This window comes from Oncorhynchus keta, chromosome 6, assembly GCF_023373465.1.
Source record: "Oncorhynchus keta strain PuntledgeMale-10-30-2019 chromosome 6, Oket_V2, whole genome shotgun sequence".
NCBI lineage: Eukaryota > Metazoa > Chordata > Actinopteri > Salmoniformes > Salmonidae > Oncorhynchus > Oncorhynchus keta.
In genome coordinates this window covers 31651849-31670631 of record NC_068426.1, presented here as the reverse complement: position 1 = coordinate 31670631, position 18783 = coordinate 31651849, and the positions used below count along the sequence as shown (strand labels likewise).

The 18783-nt window shown below is 43.7% G+C and overlaps 1 protein-coding gene across 1 annotated transcript in view; it reads left to right on the top strand.

The window, feature by feature from the left end:
* LOC118385564 (collagen alpha-1(V) chain-like) overlaps positions 1–18783 on the top strand; it is a 129378-nt gene that overhangs the window by 54349 nt on the left and 56246 nt on the right. The window contains exon 5 of the mRNA XM_052521315.1: positions 15370–15501. Coding sequence (XP_052377275.1) covers positions 15370–15501 — 132 coding nt within the window. The remainder of the gene's footprint in view (positions 1–15369; positions 15502–18783) is intronic.

Here is an 18783-nt window from a genome sequence, read left to right as displayed (position 1 = left end):
AACGAGGGATAGGAGGATGTGGCATAAAACAGCTCATATGGGATGCACTTTATAATCTGTGTTTACACTTACTGCCCAATCTGTTTTTCCACTAATTGGTCTTTTGACCAATCAGATCAGATTTTAGTCCAATAATTGTGCAAAAGATACAGATTGGGCTGCCTCGGTAAACAACTTCTAAGATCCACTTCATATAGTCCAAAGATACGTCACGTATTTGATTGATGAGTAGTTATATAGGGATAATAGTTTTGGTGTATGCTTTTTGTTAACCTGCGGTCTTATGCTTTTCAACTGCTTTTCAACTGTTATCTTGACTGTTGTGTACATTCCATCTCAGGACAAGACAATAACAAGCTGGCACTTACCAAACTTGTACCAGGCTATAACCAAGCAGGAAAACATACATCCAGAGGCTGCTTTTCTGGTTGCCGGAGATGTTAATCCCGCGTCATTTTGACACGTGATGCCCAACTTCCATCAACACGTCTCCATCGACCACCCGGAGCGATAAAGTCCTAGACTACTGTTATTCTATCCACAAGCAAGCATACAAGGCCCTCCCCCTGTCCGCCATTTGTCACATCAGATCATTTATCCGTACTCCTTCTTCCTGTTGACAAGCAGAAGCTCAAACAGAAATGACTCGTGACAGTAGTGCTCTGTAACTATGCAATGACTCTATAGCTCGATACTGTATCACTTACCCTTATACATATCTACCTCTATCGATCCAGTATCCCTGCACATTGTAAATATGGCGCTGGAACTGACCTTGTATATAGTATGCTGACCTACTTGATCGTGTTCTTCTTGTTTCCTATTTCTTATTTTGTGTGTTTTTGTTCTACCTTGTTATATTTGTTGTATTACATTGTTATTTATTACTGCATTGTTGGGGTTAGAGCTGACGAGAAAGGCATTTCACTGTACTTGTGCATGTGACATTAAAACGTGGTCGTAAGTCACAAAGACCCAGCACGCACCCCCTTAGCCCGGTCTGTTTTTCGACAGAGAGAATGTGTGTGTGTGTGTGTGTGTGTGTGTGTGTGTGTGCGCCCGCCCGCTCCTGGGTTTTTAATTCCTTCTTGTTGGAGCCTATAGGAGCCTTCCTAGTCAACACATATCACATCCAGCAACCCAAACAACCCAAACCCACAACAACAGCCTGACCGTTAACTTGGTAACAGAACAGGCGGACATTTTGTGACAGATGTTTCAAACGTTCCCTCCCGATGGTGCGTGTCTGCCAGACCAGTTCGGAGACGGCACAGGCTTCTAGCACTCACAGAAAATGGAAAATATGCCACATAGTTTCCAAATTATGCTTCCCCCTCTCCCCTTTCTCTCCTTTACTTATTCTCTCTCCCACACTCCCTGTTCCCTTACTTGACTTGAGTCTGATGGGCTGCCAGAGGTTACAGCTTAGAGGTGGGTGAGCAGGAAATCAAAGGAAAACACATTTGATTTCAGTGACAGGGCCATTTAATTCAATTGGTCAGATTCCTGTACATTTCCAGTTTCACATCTTGAGGAAAAATGTACTGACTACGACTGTGAAATGTGGCTGTCTCACCGAGCGATCTTAAAACGAACGCTCTGGATGAGAGCGTCTGCTAAATGACTCAAATGTAAATGCAATCTTGTAAGGAGGCACGGAGAAAAAAAAGACAGAGAGAAAAAGGGAGAGTTGAGAGAGATGTGGGGGGGATCGGACAGAGGGGAGGGGGTTGGATTGGAATATAAAAACGTAAAAAAGAGAAGTCTGGCTCTCAGCATTTCCTTGAATATCGCCAGAAAGTTTCCCGAAATAGGCTTCTGTCACGATTTCTGACGCTAGGGATTTAGAAAGAGATCTATTTACCGTGAGAGAGAAGAAATAAAACATCAAAGAGAGAGAAAGAGAAAGAGAAAGAGAGAGAAAGAGAAAGAGAGAGAAAGAGAAAGAGAAAGAGAGAGAGAGAGAGAGAGAGAGAGAGAGAGAGAGAGAGAGAGAGAGAGAGAGAGAGAGAGAGAGAGAGAGAGAGAGAGGTGGAAATAAAAAGAGAGCCAGAAAGAGCGACGAGAGAGTCTCTATCTTAACCCCTGTGAATAGAGGAATTATTATGAACAATAATGTTGTTGTCTGCCTGTGAGGCTTCCCAAGGAGGCGGAGCCTGCTCTGTACATACCGCTGTAAAGTGGCAGCTATGTTGGAGAGGTTCGTGGTCCGGTTGTTGACATTGCCATGTTGTGGTTTGAGAGCGGGTGCTTATGTTATGTTTAAGTGCCTGACTGTGGCATTTCTGTGAGTGTATGGGTTTTCGAGTCGTACCGCTTACGAGGATACTGCATGGCATCATTTGCAACGCCAATGTGATACAGTATCGAGCTATAGAGTCATTGCATAGTTATAGAGTATATGGTGCTTACCCCTTTCTCTCCTTTACTTATTCTCTCTCCCCATTCTCTCCCACACTGCCTGTTCCCTTACTTGACTCGAGTCTGATGGACTGCCAGAGGTTACGGCTTAGAGGTGGGCGAGCAGGAAAACAAGGGAAAACACAGTTGACGTTTTTCTTTGCTAGTAGTACTATGGGTTTGCTAGTTGTACCGTTTACGATGACGTTGCAGGACATCGTTTACAGCGCCAGTGTGATGCAGTATCTGGCTATATAGTTATAGAGTACTGTAGTCGTGGCCGTGTTATATTTATTCAACCTTTATGCAATTATCATTCGCTCTGCAGGAAGAGTAATTCACCAGAATTCAATTTCATATTTTGCGTGTGCACGTGCGTGTGTCCGTTTTATGCATGTTTGTGTGTGTGTGTGTGTATTTATGTGTCTGCATGCGTTTGAGTGCACTTGTGTGTCTGTGTGCGTGAGAGAGAAAAGAGACACTCTTAGAGGGCGTCGGCAGACCGTGTCCCCTGATCGTAAACGCTGTCGTTTCCCATTGTCTGTGCCAAGATAAACCTGGGATAATAAGGCCCATCCCCTGGCAGCCAGGCAGGTAGACAGGAAACAACATTATGTGAAATGAATGGCTGTGGCCACAGAGGAGAGAGAGAGAGAGCCAATACAGACAGGACAGATGTGATCCAGCCTGTAAGCTCTCGGTCTTCTCTACGGGACTGGGACAGAGACAGGCAGTGAGGTAAGGGAGGAAGGAGGGAGGGATGTTGAGAGAGGGGGAGATAAGAGAGAAAGGGTTGGGGGGGGGCAGAAAGAAGGAGAGGACAGAAGAGGGAGGAAAAGATGTGGGCAGAGGAAGAGAGAGAAGGAGAGAGAGACTGAGGGAGAGAGGGGTGGATGGATGTATGGGGCAATGCCTGGGTATCCATTGCCTCTGGCACAGGACTCTGTTGGCAGACACAAATTGAATTTTTATACTTTGTGAAAGTTCAGTCAGAACTAATAGGGAACCGTCTACTCTCTCAACAACTGTCTATTTTGGCAATAAGTAACATATTGATCCTCCAAAAAAAGGGCAATATAGACAAAGATAATGAATACAGAGACATAGAAAAGGGGAGGGGGACGGAGAGAAAGACAGAGAGAAAGAGAGACACAGAGGTGCAGAGAGAGAGTGAGAGAAAAGGAGAGCGAGACCAAGAGGTCAAAGAGAGACCGAGGTGGAGAAAGAGAGGGCTAGCCATAGGTAAAAATGTGACGGGTTTTTGGTCCAGGACCTGGAAAGAATGAGGAGTTCTCTTCTCTCTCCACTGATGTCAGCCTTTGAACGGTGGCCATAATGCGTGACATCATCCAGAGGTTTCCATGGTGCTGCTGATAGGTTGTCCCAGGATGGGGGTGGCTGGACAGGGGGAGGAGTACTAAGGGGGAGGTAGAGCAGGAGAGGAGAGGAAAGGAACAGACAAGGGGTCGGTAAAGATAGAGGGAGGGTTGAGGGAAAGACAGGGGAGGGCGGAGGTAGAAGGAGAGGTAGGCTGCAGGTATGGCGGCACAAAGGAGTCAACAGAGGCAGCAGGAAGGTAGAAACAAGGGTTAGGGTTGGGGTGAGACAGTAGGGGGATGGAGGTATAAACCGGGACAGACAGGGGTGAGGTGTAGGGCTCCTGTGAGGGAGACAGGTGAAGTGAATGGGGTAGGGTCTGGGACAGACAGGGGTGAGGTGTAGGGCTCCCGTGGCAGCAGTGCTGTGAGCCAGGAAAAAGCAGTAAACCACAGGAACCCATGATGCTCGTTAAGAGGATTGATTTCAGATTATTACAGAGCTAAAAGGAGTTTCCCATGTCCTGTTTCCTCTTTTTCACATTCTTCACTTTCTTTTTGTCCGTCCTGCATTTCATAGCCTCTCGTCAGGTAAACAAAACACAGATAGAAATAAGAGATATGGGGATCAAGGTAATTGCAGTTCCAGGTACTCCCTCTACAGAGACTGACAACTGACAGGTGAGTTAGCAGAATTCCTACCAAGAAGATTTGTCAGTGATAGATGGTCCGGCTCAGGTTCTCGTCCCGAAGGTCAACAAGCGAGAGGAAAAAAAAACATGAAATGAACTATACAACATACATATGTTATTCCACTTGGTGTGCATGCAACTCACCCCATCACTTTTCCAGTGGGGTCAGTTAGGAGTTCCTCACACAGGTGCAGATGCCCAGACTTTGAACTCCTTTTTCTATGTCCTGCAGTGTGGGGATCGGTGATGTAACCAGTGCTCCGTCGGGACTCCACGAGGCTCCCGTTTGATTGTTTCTCTATCGTTAGCCATTATTGCAGAGCCACTGTAACAGTGGACTCTCAGTCATGAAGCTGAAGTCATAACTCTTAACTGTAGCTGACAAAAAATTGTAAAAAAAATACCTGTAAAAGTACATTTTCTTCTAGTGCTTTGAAACAGTTAGCCCCCTAAACGGATGATAAATGGCATCGCTCACCAAGGTCCTTAGAACTAGTCTGTAGAGCAGGACCAAAGACGACAGTGATGGTGGCTGAGATGGTAAAGAAGCAGACTTTAAGAGCCTCTGTAGACCACCAAGCTTATATACCCAGACATTACTTTTCGTTCTCAAAAATGATCGTTCTCAAAAAACGTTTCTACACAATAATCAGGAAAGGCCTTCAAAATATATATATACCCCCACTGCAGTTCTCCCACTAGGGGTTGCGACCCCAACTTTGAATACCACTATTAGGTCCACTTTGTGTGCTTTCTTTCTCAGGTACATAGTGTCTCATGTCTCTGTTGACCATTGAATAGTGTCATGTATTTTTTTATGTCTCTTCGCAGTTTCTGAAGCAGTATAAAAGTGGAGTCCCCAAACGAATAGCTTCAGTGGCTCATACTTCATTCATAGACTTTCTATTCTCGGACGGTAGCCTGACGTCTCGGGTACGGTTTGACACGCATTGAAAAGGGATCAAATGAGGCTGAATTATTCAATATTCAAGAACCTTACTGTTTGGTTAGCTTACTTCATTCACGCTTGGCCTTCTCCTATGATGCCTTTTTGGAATATACTATGCTTAATTAACCCTGTGAGAACACACTAGCTGCTCGCTCTTAATGAGTTATTATATGGTCTTATGTCGAGTTTAACACAGTTCAGTCATCTAGCCCCAGACAGACAAGTTTCTCCCCTGGATCACCGGGAGAATTTCCTTAATTCATGGCAGATGTCTGGGTTTCAACTCAACCCCCCCCCCTCAACCCCCCCTCTCAACCCCCTTAATGATCGGAGCAGGCCCACATGTAGAAGTGTGCCCTCAGCACTTCTTTTGCGGCTTTCAGCAAATGGCCAAGCCAAACATTCCCAATGTGCACCTCTGCACCACCTTCCCCCAGTGCTCCTGGCCAACGTCATAGTCAAAGAGGCGGACTGGAAAAAAATCCATCCATAATCCTGTGAGGTGGAGGTGACTCTCTCGCAAGAAAAGGGGAGGGGGGAGGAGAACGGGGAGAGAAAAAGGGGCGGAAGGGAGTGGATGGTACCCAAAGAGGAGAGGGGGAGGAGAGAGAGGACCCAAAGCGTATCCAGAAGCACGACAAGAGCAGAAGGGGGTGAGGCAGTTAGGGAAGGGGTGTGGGGGTCTGGTGGATAAGTGAGGTGATAGACCCATCATGGCTTTCGGCAGCTTCACTGAGCTCTGAGAACCGGCCACTGTCTGGAGAGGATACTGTGTATGTGTATAAATGTGACTCACCACCTGGATTCGGTCTTTTATAGCAACATTTAAAAAAAAACATTTTTTTTTACATTGGATACAAGTAGAGACTCAGAGCTACAAAATGGTATATCATACACTGCATGTTTGAGGAACAATGGGAAAGTAATTATGCTTTGAATGTTGATAAACTTGTAAACTCACTTTTTAGAAAACGGCCTATGAATGTTTTGGTATCTTTGTCCACACCCATTTAGCATCGTTCACACCCTCTTAAGCTTTAGCCCCACCCATCTCGTTTCGCTCTCGGAGTGTTCAGAGCGCACGCTTGACGCTCCGGCCAATGATTTGTTTACCTCTGGATAACATGAACACAGCCTAACTAGCTCCGCTGGCAACAATTTCATTACTCTTTTTTGCCAACGTTTACTAACCCCGGCCATATTCAATGGGTGTTGTACATTTTAGCGTAAGACATGTAGCTTGCTAGGTAAACAATTAACCTAGCTAGGTAAACAACGTGTAAGTTCACACACGTCAAGTAACATTAGCCAACGAGCCGCCCAGCTAACAATGGACATAGTGTCAAATCATGTCATTACCACCCTGCATGAAGCTGCTGGGAGCAAACCAACCAGCCAGCTAGCTAACATTAGGCTCTAACTAGCAAAGCAAACGGTTCTGGGATACGAATGTTAACATTATACACTTAACATTTGCTAGGGAGCCAGCCAGCTAACGTTAGCTAGCTAACAGTACACTTTAGCTTGAATTGAAACCACTTTCTGTAAAAACGTACTGTCAAAAATATTTGAAAATTTAGCTAGCTAATGCTAGACTATCTTACCCGTCCGTGTACATCATCATGCATGATGGATGCGTCTCCCTGTCACGGATGCCATGCCACGGTTGCCCTTAGTTTGAAGATGTAATCCAGAGACAGGTGTTTTGTACATCTCTTTAGCTATTACTCTAATGCCATTGATTTCAAAACTCAAGCGCCAGGAAGTGGAGAGCAACACTTATGCAGCTTCACTACACGATTCATTAAACAAAAGATGTGTTCGACAGGATTTCCAACACAGCTCAAATAGACAGAAGCCTTTTACAGTTGAAGTCGGAAGTTTACATACACTTAGGTTGGAGTCATTAAAACTCGTTTTTCAACCACTCCACAATTTTTTGTTTTGGCAAGTCGGTTAGGACATCTAGTTTGTGCATGACACAAGTAATTTTTCCAACAATTGTTTACAGACAGATTATTTCACATATAACTCACTGTGTCACAATTCCAATGGGTCAGAAGGTTACGTACACTAAGTTGACTGTGCCTTTAAACAGCTTGGAAAATTCCAGAAAATTATGTCATGGCTTTAGAAATATCTGATAGGCTAATTGACATCATTTGAGTCAATTGGAGGTGTACCTGTGGATGTATTTCAAGGACTACCTTCAAACTCAGTGCCTCTTTGCTTGACATCATGGGAAAATCAAAAGAAATCAGCCAAGACCTTGTAGACCTCCACAACTCTGGTTCATCCTTGGGAGCCATTAACCAAACACCTGAAGGTACCACGTTAATCTGTACAAGCAATAGTACGTAGTAAGTATAAACACCATGGGACCACTCAGCCGTCATAACTACAGACTACGGTTGCAACTGCACGTGGGGACAAAGATCATACTTTTTGGAGAAATGTCCCCTGGTCTGATGAAACAAAAATAGAACTGTTTGGCCATAATGACCATTGTTATATTTGGAGAAAAAAGGGGGGACTTGCAAGCCGAAGAACACCATCCCAACCGTGAAGCACGGGGGTGGCAGCATCACGTTGTTCGGGTGCTTTGCTGCAGGAGGGATTGGTGCACTTCACAAAATAGATGGCATCATGAGGTGGCAAAATTAGGCGGAAATATTGAAGCAACATCTCAAGACATCAGTCAGGAAGTTAAAGCTTGGGTCTTCCAAATGGACTATGACCCCAAGTATACTTCCAAAGTTGTGGCAAAATGGCTTAAGGACAACAAAGTCAAGATATTGGAGTGGCCATCACAAAGCCCTGACCACAATCCCATAGAAAATTTGTGGGAAGAACTGAAAAAGCATGTGCGAGCAAGGAGGCCTACAAACCTGACTCTGTTACACCAGCTCTGTCTGGAGGAATGGGCCAAAATTTACCCACCTTATTGTGGGAAGCTTGTGGAAGGCTACACGAAATGTTTGACCCAAGTTAAACAATTTAAAGACGATGCTACCAAATACTAATTGAGTGTATGTAAACTTCTGACTCACCGGGAATGTGATGAAAGAAATAAAGCCTGAAATAAATCATTCTCTCTACAATTATTCTGACATTTCACATTCTTAATTAAAGTAGTGATCCTAACTGACCTAAGACAGGGAAGTTTTATTTGTATTAAATGTCAGGAATTATGTAAAGCTGAGTTTAAATGTATTTGGCTAAGGTGTATGTAAACATCCGACTTCAACTGTATATGGCAGACCAATCCAAACTCCTCTCGCGGCATGTCCAGCTGACTCATTATCTCAGCCAATCATGGCTAGTGGGAAGGTTGTTGGCTTTTGTCACAGTTTTTTTCATAGTTAGGAGACCAAGGCACAGCGTGATATCAATACATCTTCTTTAATTAACAAAGAACACTAAACAAACTAACAAAACAACAAAAACGACTGTGACGCTAATACAACGAGTGCTGACATGCAACTACACATAGACAATTACCCACCAAACCAAAATGGAAAATGTACAACCTAAATAGGATCCCCAATCAGAGACAACGATAAACAGCTGCCTCTGATTGGGAACCAATTCAGGCCAGCATAGACCTACATTTACCGAGACATACCAAAACCCCATAGATATACAAAAAAAACTAGAAAAGACAAAAACACACAAACCACCCTCGTCACACCCTGACCTAACCAAAATAATAAAGAAAACAAAGTTAACTGAGGACAGGGCGTGACACCTTTTTCTGTGGCTTAACCACCAATGCTCGTAATTTAGCAATTGTATTTGTATTTACATATGGCATACAAGTTAGTTGTTAAGGCACATGAAAGTTTACATGTTCCAACTGGCTTTTCTGCCTAAAGATGCATTTTGATTAAAAAAAATGTATGTTAAATTGGCTCTCCTGTGAAGTCATGACTTGCGACATACACGTAGTTTCCTGAAAATGGTCACAAATGTTTGTGTGTCTTAAGTGTGTGTGTGTCTTAAGTGTGTGTGTGTGTGTGTGTTGCTGTTACAGCTTCTGTGCCCATTTGTCTCCACATTGGTGTACTGTACAGTATGTATGTGTGTCCCTTCTCTCTCTTGGCCCTGCTGCCCACAATCTGACACACCGAGAGAAAAACACTTTAGAAAAAGTTTACGTTTAACCTGGACCTCCGTTTCAAAATGTGAATCAGCCAATTAGAATCGCCACGCAAGATTTTTGTCTTGGTTAACCGAGATTAAACTGCTCTAAGGAGTGACTCCAATCCACACTCTGGTTTTGGTAAGTCAAACACTTCTGTTAGCATTTTTGGACTAAGAACTTTGTTTTACTTCTGCATAGAGTGTCTGGAGGTACACTTCAACACTGCTGTGATGTTACCGTCACACTGACTGTTTTGGAAAACAATACCGATGGAAGGCCCATCTTTTTGTGAGAAATTACACTGGTCACTCAAAACATTCATAAAATATGTATTATTTATAAATAGCCTACACTTAATGATTTTATAAGGACCTATATTAAACAGCTTATGAATGATCTTATAAATCATTGTTAAATACTTTAAAAAGTTGTTGGTAAATGTGTGAATAATTAGGTTATTAGCATTTACAAATGTGGGAGTAATGATCAATAAATGATGAATAAACTATTTACTAACCCATTGTAAATGCTTTATTACGTTGAATTAATATACAGTTCTACCCTCTCCTGCCCCCACCTGGGCACAACTGGAACTGCACTGGTTAATGGCTGGAAGGTGGATGCTGTACAGGGCATGGCTTGATCTACTGATATAGTCTTGTATTTTGACATACTACAGACACAGGCCCATATACACACATCCTCTTGTCTTTCATTTGGATCCCTTCTTTAGAACTTGGACTTTTGCTCTCCTTCCATCCCTCCTCTCACATACACAGGCCTGCAGCCGTACCTTGAACACACACGCTGGATGGGTTTGTCCTGCTACTCCATGACTTACGGACACAGCCAGCAGTTTTTCCATTGAGGGCTGACTGGGAGTATAGATCGTATTTCACCGTATCCCACAGAGATGCTGACAGGGCAGTGTGTGTGTGTGTGTGTGTGTGTGTGTGTGTGTGTGTGTGTGTGTGTGTGTGTGTGTGTGTGTGTGTGTGTGTGTGTGTGTGTGTGTGTGTGTGTGTGTGTGTGTGTGTGTGTGTGTGTAGTACTGTTATTGTCTGGATGTGCTCTGTTAAACACCAGTCTGATGGGATATGTGATGCTTAGTTCAGCAGAAAGAAACGATTCCCCCAGATCCCGCCATTCCCTCAGAAATAGGACCTGTAATTGGGGCGTCTCTGAATGTTCCGCCAGGGCTATGAAATACAGCCATTGCTGTTTGTGTGCCTGGTAAAGTGTGTGTGTCAGTGTGTGTGTGTTTCTCTCTCTCCTCTACCGATCCTATAATCTTTGATATTTTTATTTATTTTCTTGGGTTAAGCCAAACCTCTGCTTGTCCATGCTATCTCTTGCCTGAGGATACAGTAGTGGCCTCTCATAGTACACTGAAGGAATCCACAACTACTGACTCTGCAAAGCCATACATACAGTACGCCTCCATTGAACATCTCTGCCATTAGTTCAGCTGCGGTGCTAATGCCAAGGCCCACTGACATCATATTGATAAATGGTGGTTTGATGAAGGCTTGGTTAAGGCCATAGAAATACATATATTGAAAACATTTGGTCTACATTGAATATGAACTCTTTGGCAGCAGGCGATATAAGGAAAAATATGAGTGTATACCTGGGGAGTGTAGTAATGACATCCACCAGAAGTCTTTGTACTGCCAGTTTAAGCAACACTTGGCTGGGCCTTTCTGTTATAAAGAGACCAAGGTTTGCGTCCCTTTGGGAAGGGTGATAGTTCTTTATTGCACCATAATGACTCAAAGAACCCTTTCAGCTCTTGGATGACCAAATTAATTTTTTTAAACCTGTATGTTTCTTCAGAAAGGTCTACAAAGAACCTTTCAGATTGAAAAGGGTTCTTTATGGAACCGTTCTCCACAAAGGTTCTATAAAGAACCATAAAAAAACGTAATCCTTTTTTTGGTTCTATATAGAACCTTTTTTAAATGGTTCTTTATAGAACCGTAGGAAAGGTTTCTTTATAGCACCGTACAGGTTCCATTTAGAACCTTATGAGCATGGTTCTTTATTGAACCTTCAAAAAATGGTTCTGTTGTATATAGCACCAAAAAGGGTTCCGCTATGGTTACAAGCCAAAGAACCTCTATCTTAGAACCATCATTTTGTTGTGCGTAACTAAAATTGTATCAACCCCTACGAAAATCTCCATTCATTATTTCCTTGTTGCTGCAGGATTATTTTCCTGCTTGTAGCAAACTGTCTCAAATTAAGATCCAGCATCAATACATAGAGAATAGGGTGCCATTTGGGACACATCCCAACCCCTTGCCCATACAAAGGGAAATGAAAACCAGCTTAGTAGTGACAAGAAGTAACAAACGTTTTACGGTGTAGTTTGTCTTTATCAAGGGGAACATGGTATTTTAAAATGACTTGAGTAAAATGGACTTTGGTTTCCTTCTGGTGAGGTTGGAGAATTGATCTTTAACTGCATTGGACTGAATTGTAACTTTGTGAATACAGGACACGCCACAACCAACTGAACTTTTTGTGCTTTAAAAGACAAGCATAAAGCACAAAATGTGACCCTAGCTAGAAGTAATCTTTCCGCTGACAGTAAATCTCAATGGATGTGTCGCGCTTCCTTTTTTACGTTCTCTCACACTGTCTATGGGGTTTAAACAAAGCTCACTTCCTGGGCTTGTGTCTTGCCTGGTGGTTACTGGCCTATGGCGGTAGACCTCTGTTGATTACCTTAGAGTTGAACCTTCAGCACCAGCTGGAACTGGGAGCACAGTATGGTTCAGCACGGTTCAACACAGTGATGGTGACAAATGCCAGCGCTTTCTCTCTCCTCCCTCAAGGGCTTTGGCTGTACATAGCACTGCACAATCGAACACGCGCATCCGCTTTTCCCAACGAAATATTGTAAAACGCCACAGCTTCCCTCGTTACCTGTATGGAGACGTGGGTGTATTGTATTGTGTGTGTGTGTTTTTCTATGTCGTGGTGTTCTTATTGCCCCGGCTGTGTTCTCAGCGTCTGAAAATGTATGACTAAGCGTTCCGTCTGGGCGAACTGAGGATCGCGCCACGTGTGGTCTGGCACCGCCCGGCCATGGTACCCTGGGGGAGAGCAACGGGAGAAGGAAGCAGGAGATGGGGAAGCATCTAGTCACATCCCCCTGGCGCCCCCTGAATGGTCTCAATTTAGTTTTATTGAATTTTCACTGAGCTAATTGGCAGCCATTTTAAACTTTCACTCTAGAGCAGCTGTGAATCAAAGATACTCTATACTCTACACTTGCTAAGTAGAACCATACAGGGTTCTTCGGTTTGTTCCCTTTTTGGTGTTAGGTAGAACCTTTTGCAAAGAGTTCTACCTAGAACCCTCTATGTAGGGTTCTTCATATAACCCCTTGTATTTGGTTCTACCTAGAACCCTCTATGAAGGGTTCTACTGAGAACCTTTTTATCTTTGGAGTATAGTGTAGCATATTTGTGTAGCATAAAATGTATCAACCAATAAATGTGCATGCAAAATATTAAAACAAACAGTTCTGAAAATCACCCAGCAATAGAGCATTCTGGGAAATACGATGTATGGCTCATCAAAGAACCCCTTTTCAAAAAACAGTTCTCAGGGTGGTCAAGGTTCTAGGTAGAACCCTTTTGCCTTACAACAAACCCCTGTTTTCCAAAAATGGTTCTTCAGGTCAAAAAGATTATTGGTAGAACTCTTGGTAGAACCGTATACAAAGAACCCTTTTGGAACCCTTTTTTCTGATAGTGTAGAGACACACAGACAGACCGATTGACAACTTAAGCACTGACACAGGATGAGTTTGGTCAACATCCCAGTTTAGTCCATAAGGGTCTGAGAAACAAACCTGACTTGGTCCAACACTTTTCCATCACCAACACTTAACAGCTTACAGATGGCTGTTTTTGCTTCAAATCGGTATCTTCCGGGTTCTGATATTGACAACAACAACAACAAAAAAGATATGGGTTCAAATGACGCATCTATTAACATCCGGACAGCTCAAATGGCTTGGAGATCATGAGAGCCTTGAGCGTGATGCTGGAGTAGCCATGGTGTGTAAATGTCTTGGAGATCCTGAGAGCCTTGAGCGTGAAGCTGGAGTAGCCATGGTGTGTAAATGGCTTTAGCAGAGCACTTCATCTGGAAGACAAAGAGTCCTTGTTGGCTTCCCTTTCATCCATCAGGAAGACAGACACCAGCCAGAAGACATCAGGAAACAATATTGGACTGTGTGGTGTTGTGCATGTAGAGAATCACTACGCACATGCAAAGTAATGCTAGAGACCTTCAGATGAATGCTTTTCTGCAAGCTGTTGGTTGCACCACAAGTGACAAATACTCTCTGTAAGTAATAAAGATTCTTCATGCATGGAGAATCAGACGTGGAAAAACAAAAGTGTTTTTCAGTCATTTCAAACAGCTGGCAGATGGAGTTAATGAAAGACTGAAAGGTTGGCGTGCCTATGCATACATATTTGGATGTGTACATACTGTGGGTTGATTAAAAACATGATTTGATGGCATTTGTGAGGAAATGTTACTACGTGTGGTTTAGAGCAGTGTTAAAAACAAAATCTTTGTTGATTTCTTGATATGTGTTGTTAGTGCTGGCTTGGGAAGTGCACTGTGTAGTTGAGGTACAAGTCTTGTCAAGGATTTAACATATAGCATAACACTCACACCCAACTCCCTAGGCAGCCTGGTGATCCTGCTGAACCGCTCGCTCTCTCTTTCTCACCCTTCGTCTCTCTCTGTAAACCACCATGTTCATTAGATATATGTGCCAGAGCCGTTCAGCCCATGTTGTCTTCATACACTGTCAGAAAAAGGGTACGTTAGGGTACGGTATTGTTCTCGGGGCTACAAAAAGATCAATACACATAGTGTACCGTCAGAAGTACACATATAATCTCACATTGTACTGTTCGGTACCTTTTAGGGTACATGATGGAATTGTAAGACACACTGTATAAATCACAAAATTGGCTGTCACTCCCAAACAGAGGACAACTGCATTGGTACCAATTTATCTTTTCAATCGATCAACTTAAATGTCCCTGTATATATTAAGGAACACCTAACTTTTACAACACTCACACTACTCCTTTCGCAGTTGTGTGTATTCATGGATGCAGAGGGGAGCCAAGCTTCCCCCAAAATTTGACCAACGTCAAAACAATTGATCTTTCGTCTCTCTGTTTTCATAATTCGCAGCTAGCTGTATCTATCTGACAGGAGAAATCATCAGAGCGAGGGAAACGGCGCCCCCTCTGTCTCAGTATGTGTAGCCCATGTATCTGATGCTGTCTGGACAAAAAGAGTATGACATGTTGGCGCCGTAGCACTTGATTGATTGATGCCAGTAAGCATTTGGTCGCCATTTAAATAAAGATCATTAAAAAAAAACTGTGGGTGTTCCTGGCACAGAAAAACACCCCACAAGGGAGGCCTGATTGTATTTGGCATCACACCAATCAAATCCAATTTAAAACAAAAATGTCATTGTCCAAAAACGTATTATTTTTTTGGTCTGCTTGTAACCTGTTGTGTCCTGCAGTAGCTAAATTTGCCCTTTGCTAAGCCATGAACGAAGATGGGGCTTTGGACGGCCAACCGGTGGCTTTAAAGCATCTCAGTGGCCAATACATAGCATCAGCTATCCAGCATTTACAGTATATACATTATCCTTGACCTCGTTCTTGCAGTCTATGTTCAGCCCGCAGGACGCTCTGCAAGACATATTTTCATTGAGTTCAGCTGTCTTTTTAGGGGTTTGTTTATTTATTTATTTTAAAATAATAATCATTTAACATCACTTTTCACTTCCTTTTTCCTGTGTGTTTCCAGGGAGACATCCAGCAGCTGATGATTGTAGCCGATCACCGTGCTGCGTATGATTACTGCGAGCACTACAGCCCCGACTGTGAGGTCCCTGTCCCAGAGCAGCCCCAGGCACAGGACCCCAACACCGATGAATACGTGAGTCACTTCATCAACTCTCCACCATCCTGTTTCCTATCCATGTTTACAGTATGTTTAGAGTCTGTTTTATATACTCTGTCCTTCCTTTCAGGTGAGTCTCTCTCTTCTCATGTCTCAGGGTCATTCTCTTCAGGTGGAAGCCTACTTGCTGTGTCGGCTTGAGAAGTTTAACAAGAAGATGATACACTTTTTAATAAAGTGCTCATTTTTTTTGGACAGACAGAGGTTAAGGGCAACTATCGGTCAGGGTGGGTCTTTCAAATCAAATCAAATAGTATTTGCCACATACACATGGTTAGCAGATGTTAATGTGAGTGTAGCGAAGTGCTTGTGCTTCTAGTTCCGACCATGCAGTAATATCTAACAAGTAATCTAACAATTTCACAACAACTACCTTATACACACAAGTGTACAGGAATGAATAAGAATATGTACATATAAATATGTGGATGAGCAATGGCCGAACGGCATAAGCAAGATGCAGTAGATGCTATAGGGTACAGTATATACATATGAGATGAGTAATGTAGCGAATGTAAACATTATAAAAAGTGGTATTGTCTAAAGTGACTTGATATATTTATTACATCCAATTTTTAATCATTAAAGTGGCTAGAGTTTTGAGTCAGTATGTTGGCAGCAGCCACTCAATGTTAGTGGTGGCTGTTTAACAGTCTGATGGCCTTGAGATAGAAGCTGTTTTTCAGTCTTCCGGTCCCAGCTTTGATGCACCTGTACTGACCTTGCCTTCTGGATGATAGCGGGGGGAACAGGCAGTGGCTCGGGAGGTTGTTGTCCTTGATGATCTTTTTGGCCTTCCTGTGACATCGAATGGTGTAGGTGTCCTGGAGGGCAGGTAGTTTGCCCCCGGTGATGCGTTATGTAAACCTCAATACTCTCTGGAGAGCCTTGCGGTTGTGGGCGGAGCAGTTACCGTACCAGGCGGTGGTACAGCTCGGCAGGATGCTCTCGATTGTGCATCTGTAAAAGTTTGTGAGGGTTTTTGGTGACAAGGCAAATTTCTTCAGCCTCCTGAGGTTTTAGAAATTCTTCACCACAATGTCTGTGTGGGTGTTCCATTTCAGTTTGTCTGTGATGTGTACGCCGAGGAACTTTCCACCTTCTCCACCACTGTCCCATGTGGATAGGAGGGGTGCTCCCTCTACTGTTTCCTGAATTCCACGATCGTCTCCTTTGCTTTGGTGATGTTGAGTGAGAGGTTATTTTCTTGACACCACACTCTGAGGGCCCTCACCTCCTCCCTGTAGGCCGCTGCGTTGTTGTGATTGCGTCATCTGTGGACCTATTGGTGCGGTAAGCATATTGGAGTGGGACTAGGGTATCAGGTAGGGTGGAGGTGATATGATCCTTGACTATTATCTCAAAGCACTTCATGATGATGGAAGTGAGTGCTACGGGGCGATAGTCGTTTAGCTCTGTTACCTTCGCTTTCATTGGGAACAGGAACAATGGTGGCCCTCCTGTAGCATGTGGCAACAGCAGACTGGGATAGGGATTGATTGAATATGTCCGTAAACACACCAGCCAGCTGATCTGCACGTGCTCTGAGGACGCGACTAGTGATGCCGTCTGGGCCGGCAGCCTTGCGAGGGTTAACACGTTTAAATGTTTTACTCACGTTGGCTGCGGTGAAGGAGAGTCCGCAGGTTTTGGTAGCGGGCCATGTCGGTGGCACTGTGTTGTCCTCAAAGCGAGCAATGAAGTTGTTTAGTTTGTCTGGGAGCAAGACATCGGGGTCCGCGACGAGGCTGGTTTTCTTTTTGTAGTCCGTGATTGACTGTAGACCCTGCCACATACCTCTCGTTTCTGAGCCTTTGAATTGCGACTCTACTTTGTCTCTTTACTGACCACTTAGCTTGTTTGATTGCCTCGCGGAGGGAATAGCTACACTGTTTGTATTCGGTCATGTTTCCGGTCGCCTTGCCCTTTAGGTCCTTAGGATGAGTACCTGACTTAGCAATAATATAAAAGCTAACCAAGGAAGCTCAAACACCTTCATATACCCTGAGGTGTGGTATTCCCTGATTTACCCTAATGCCTTTATCCATAAGCAGCTCTTTGAGTAGGGATCAGGTAGTGTCGGTTGGACAAACTGCTGGAAAGAAAAAAAGAGCTGCATGGCTGAGGGGGAAAACGCAGAAGTTTGCCAGAGAGAAAGTGCTGACTGCTGGGGAAACCAACAGGGTTGAATATGCTATGCAGGGATATTGTAGATAAAATATGCAGGAATGACAGAGTACTTGCCGAGGCCTGTATCTCCATGCGCTATGCTGAATGGAGATTGTCCTTCTTCAGTATCTGCCCCCATTCTATTAAACATCTCTGCTTTCGTACCTTGGTGTGGTAAGGCTTGATCCTTTGGAGGAGAAGGACATTAATTCAAGAAGCTAACCAACCACGCCCTAGGACTCATTCCAGTTGGTGGATGGGGAGTAGTCAGGGAGAGAACCAGAACCATAGTGTGCCCAATCACAGCTCTTGTACCTGGTTGCTTAGGGCCCCCGGCCACTAGGGAACTCGGTCGGGGTCTCAACTTACTGTTGAGGGTTAGAATAGTAGAATACAGAAGGTGCAAGTTTGAAATTTGGTTGGTTTTGCCAGAAACTGACAGTCATTCACTTAGCCATTTCAGCTAACATTTTTTGATTGGTAAAATAGTCTAGTCAGTTATCTAAACTGGCAATATGGGTAGAATTTTATGAAATTTGCATTAATACTGCAGACATTTCTCTCTGCCCCATGGCACAATTAGTAAAATTGCATGGCAGTTGTTATAAAATTGCAAAATAAATTCTCCGGCCCATGGCAAAATGTGTAGAATTGCAGGGAATTAACTTTAAAATGTTACATTTTCTCTCTTCCGTCAAGATTATGATTATGATTAAGATTAAGGCGATTATGGAGAAGAGCTCACAGATCAAATAAACTGAGAGGCACTGATGCAACTCGGACCACCACTACTCTCAGTACATCATCAGGATGAGCTCTATGACAGAGAGCTTATGGCATGCAATCATTCGGTACATTGCACCGCCATATGCAAGTAAAGTAAGCTTGCATAAAATGGAAGTCAACCCCACTCCTGTCTACCCCGCCCTTCTTAAACACCTTCACTCCTGATCTCCCTTGTACCACCTCACCCCATTGTACCCTCTTAGAACCTTCCAACCCGCTCACCCCAACCCGCAGCGGTATCTAGGTTAAGGGTGGGGCAATTCGGGGGAGTTGTGTTTTGGGAAAGTAGAGAAATGCAGAGGT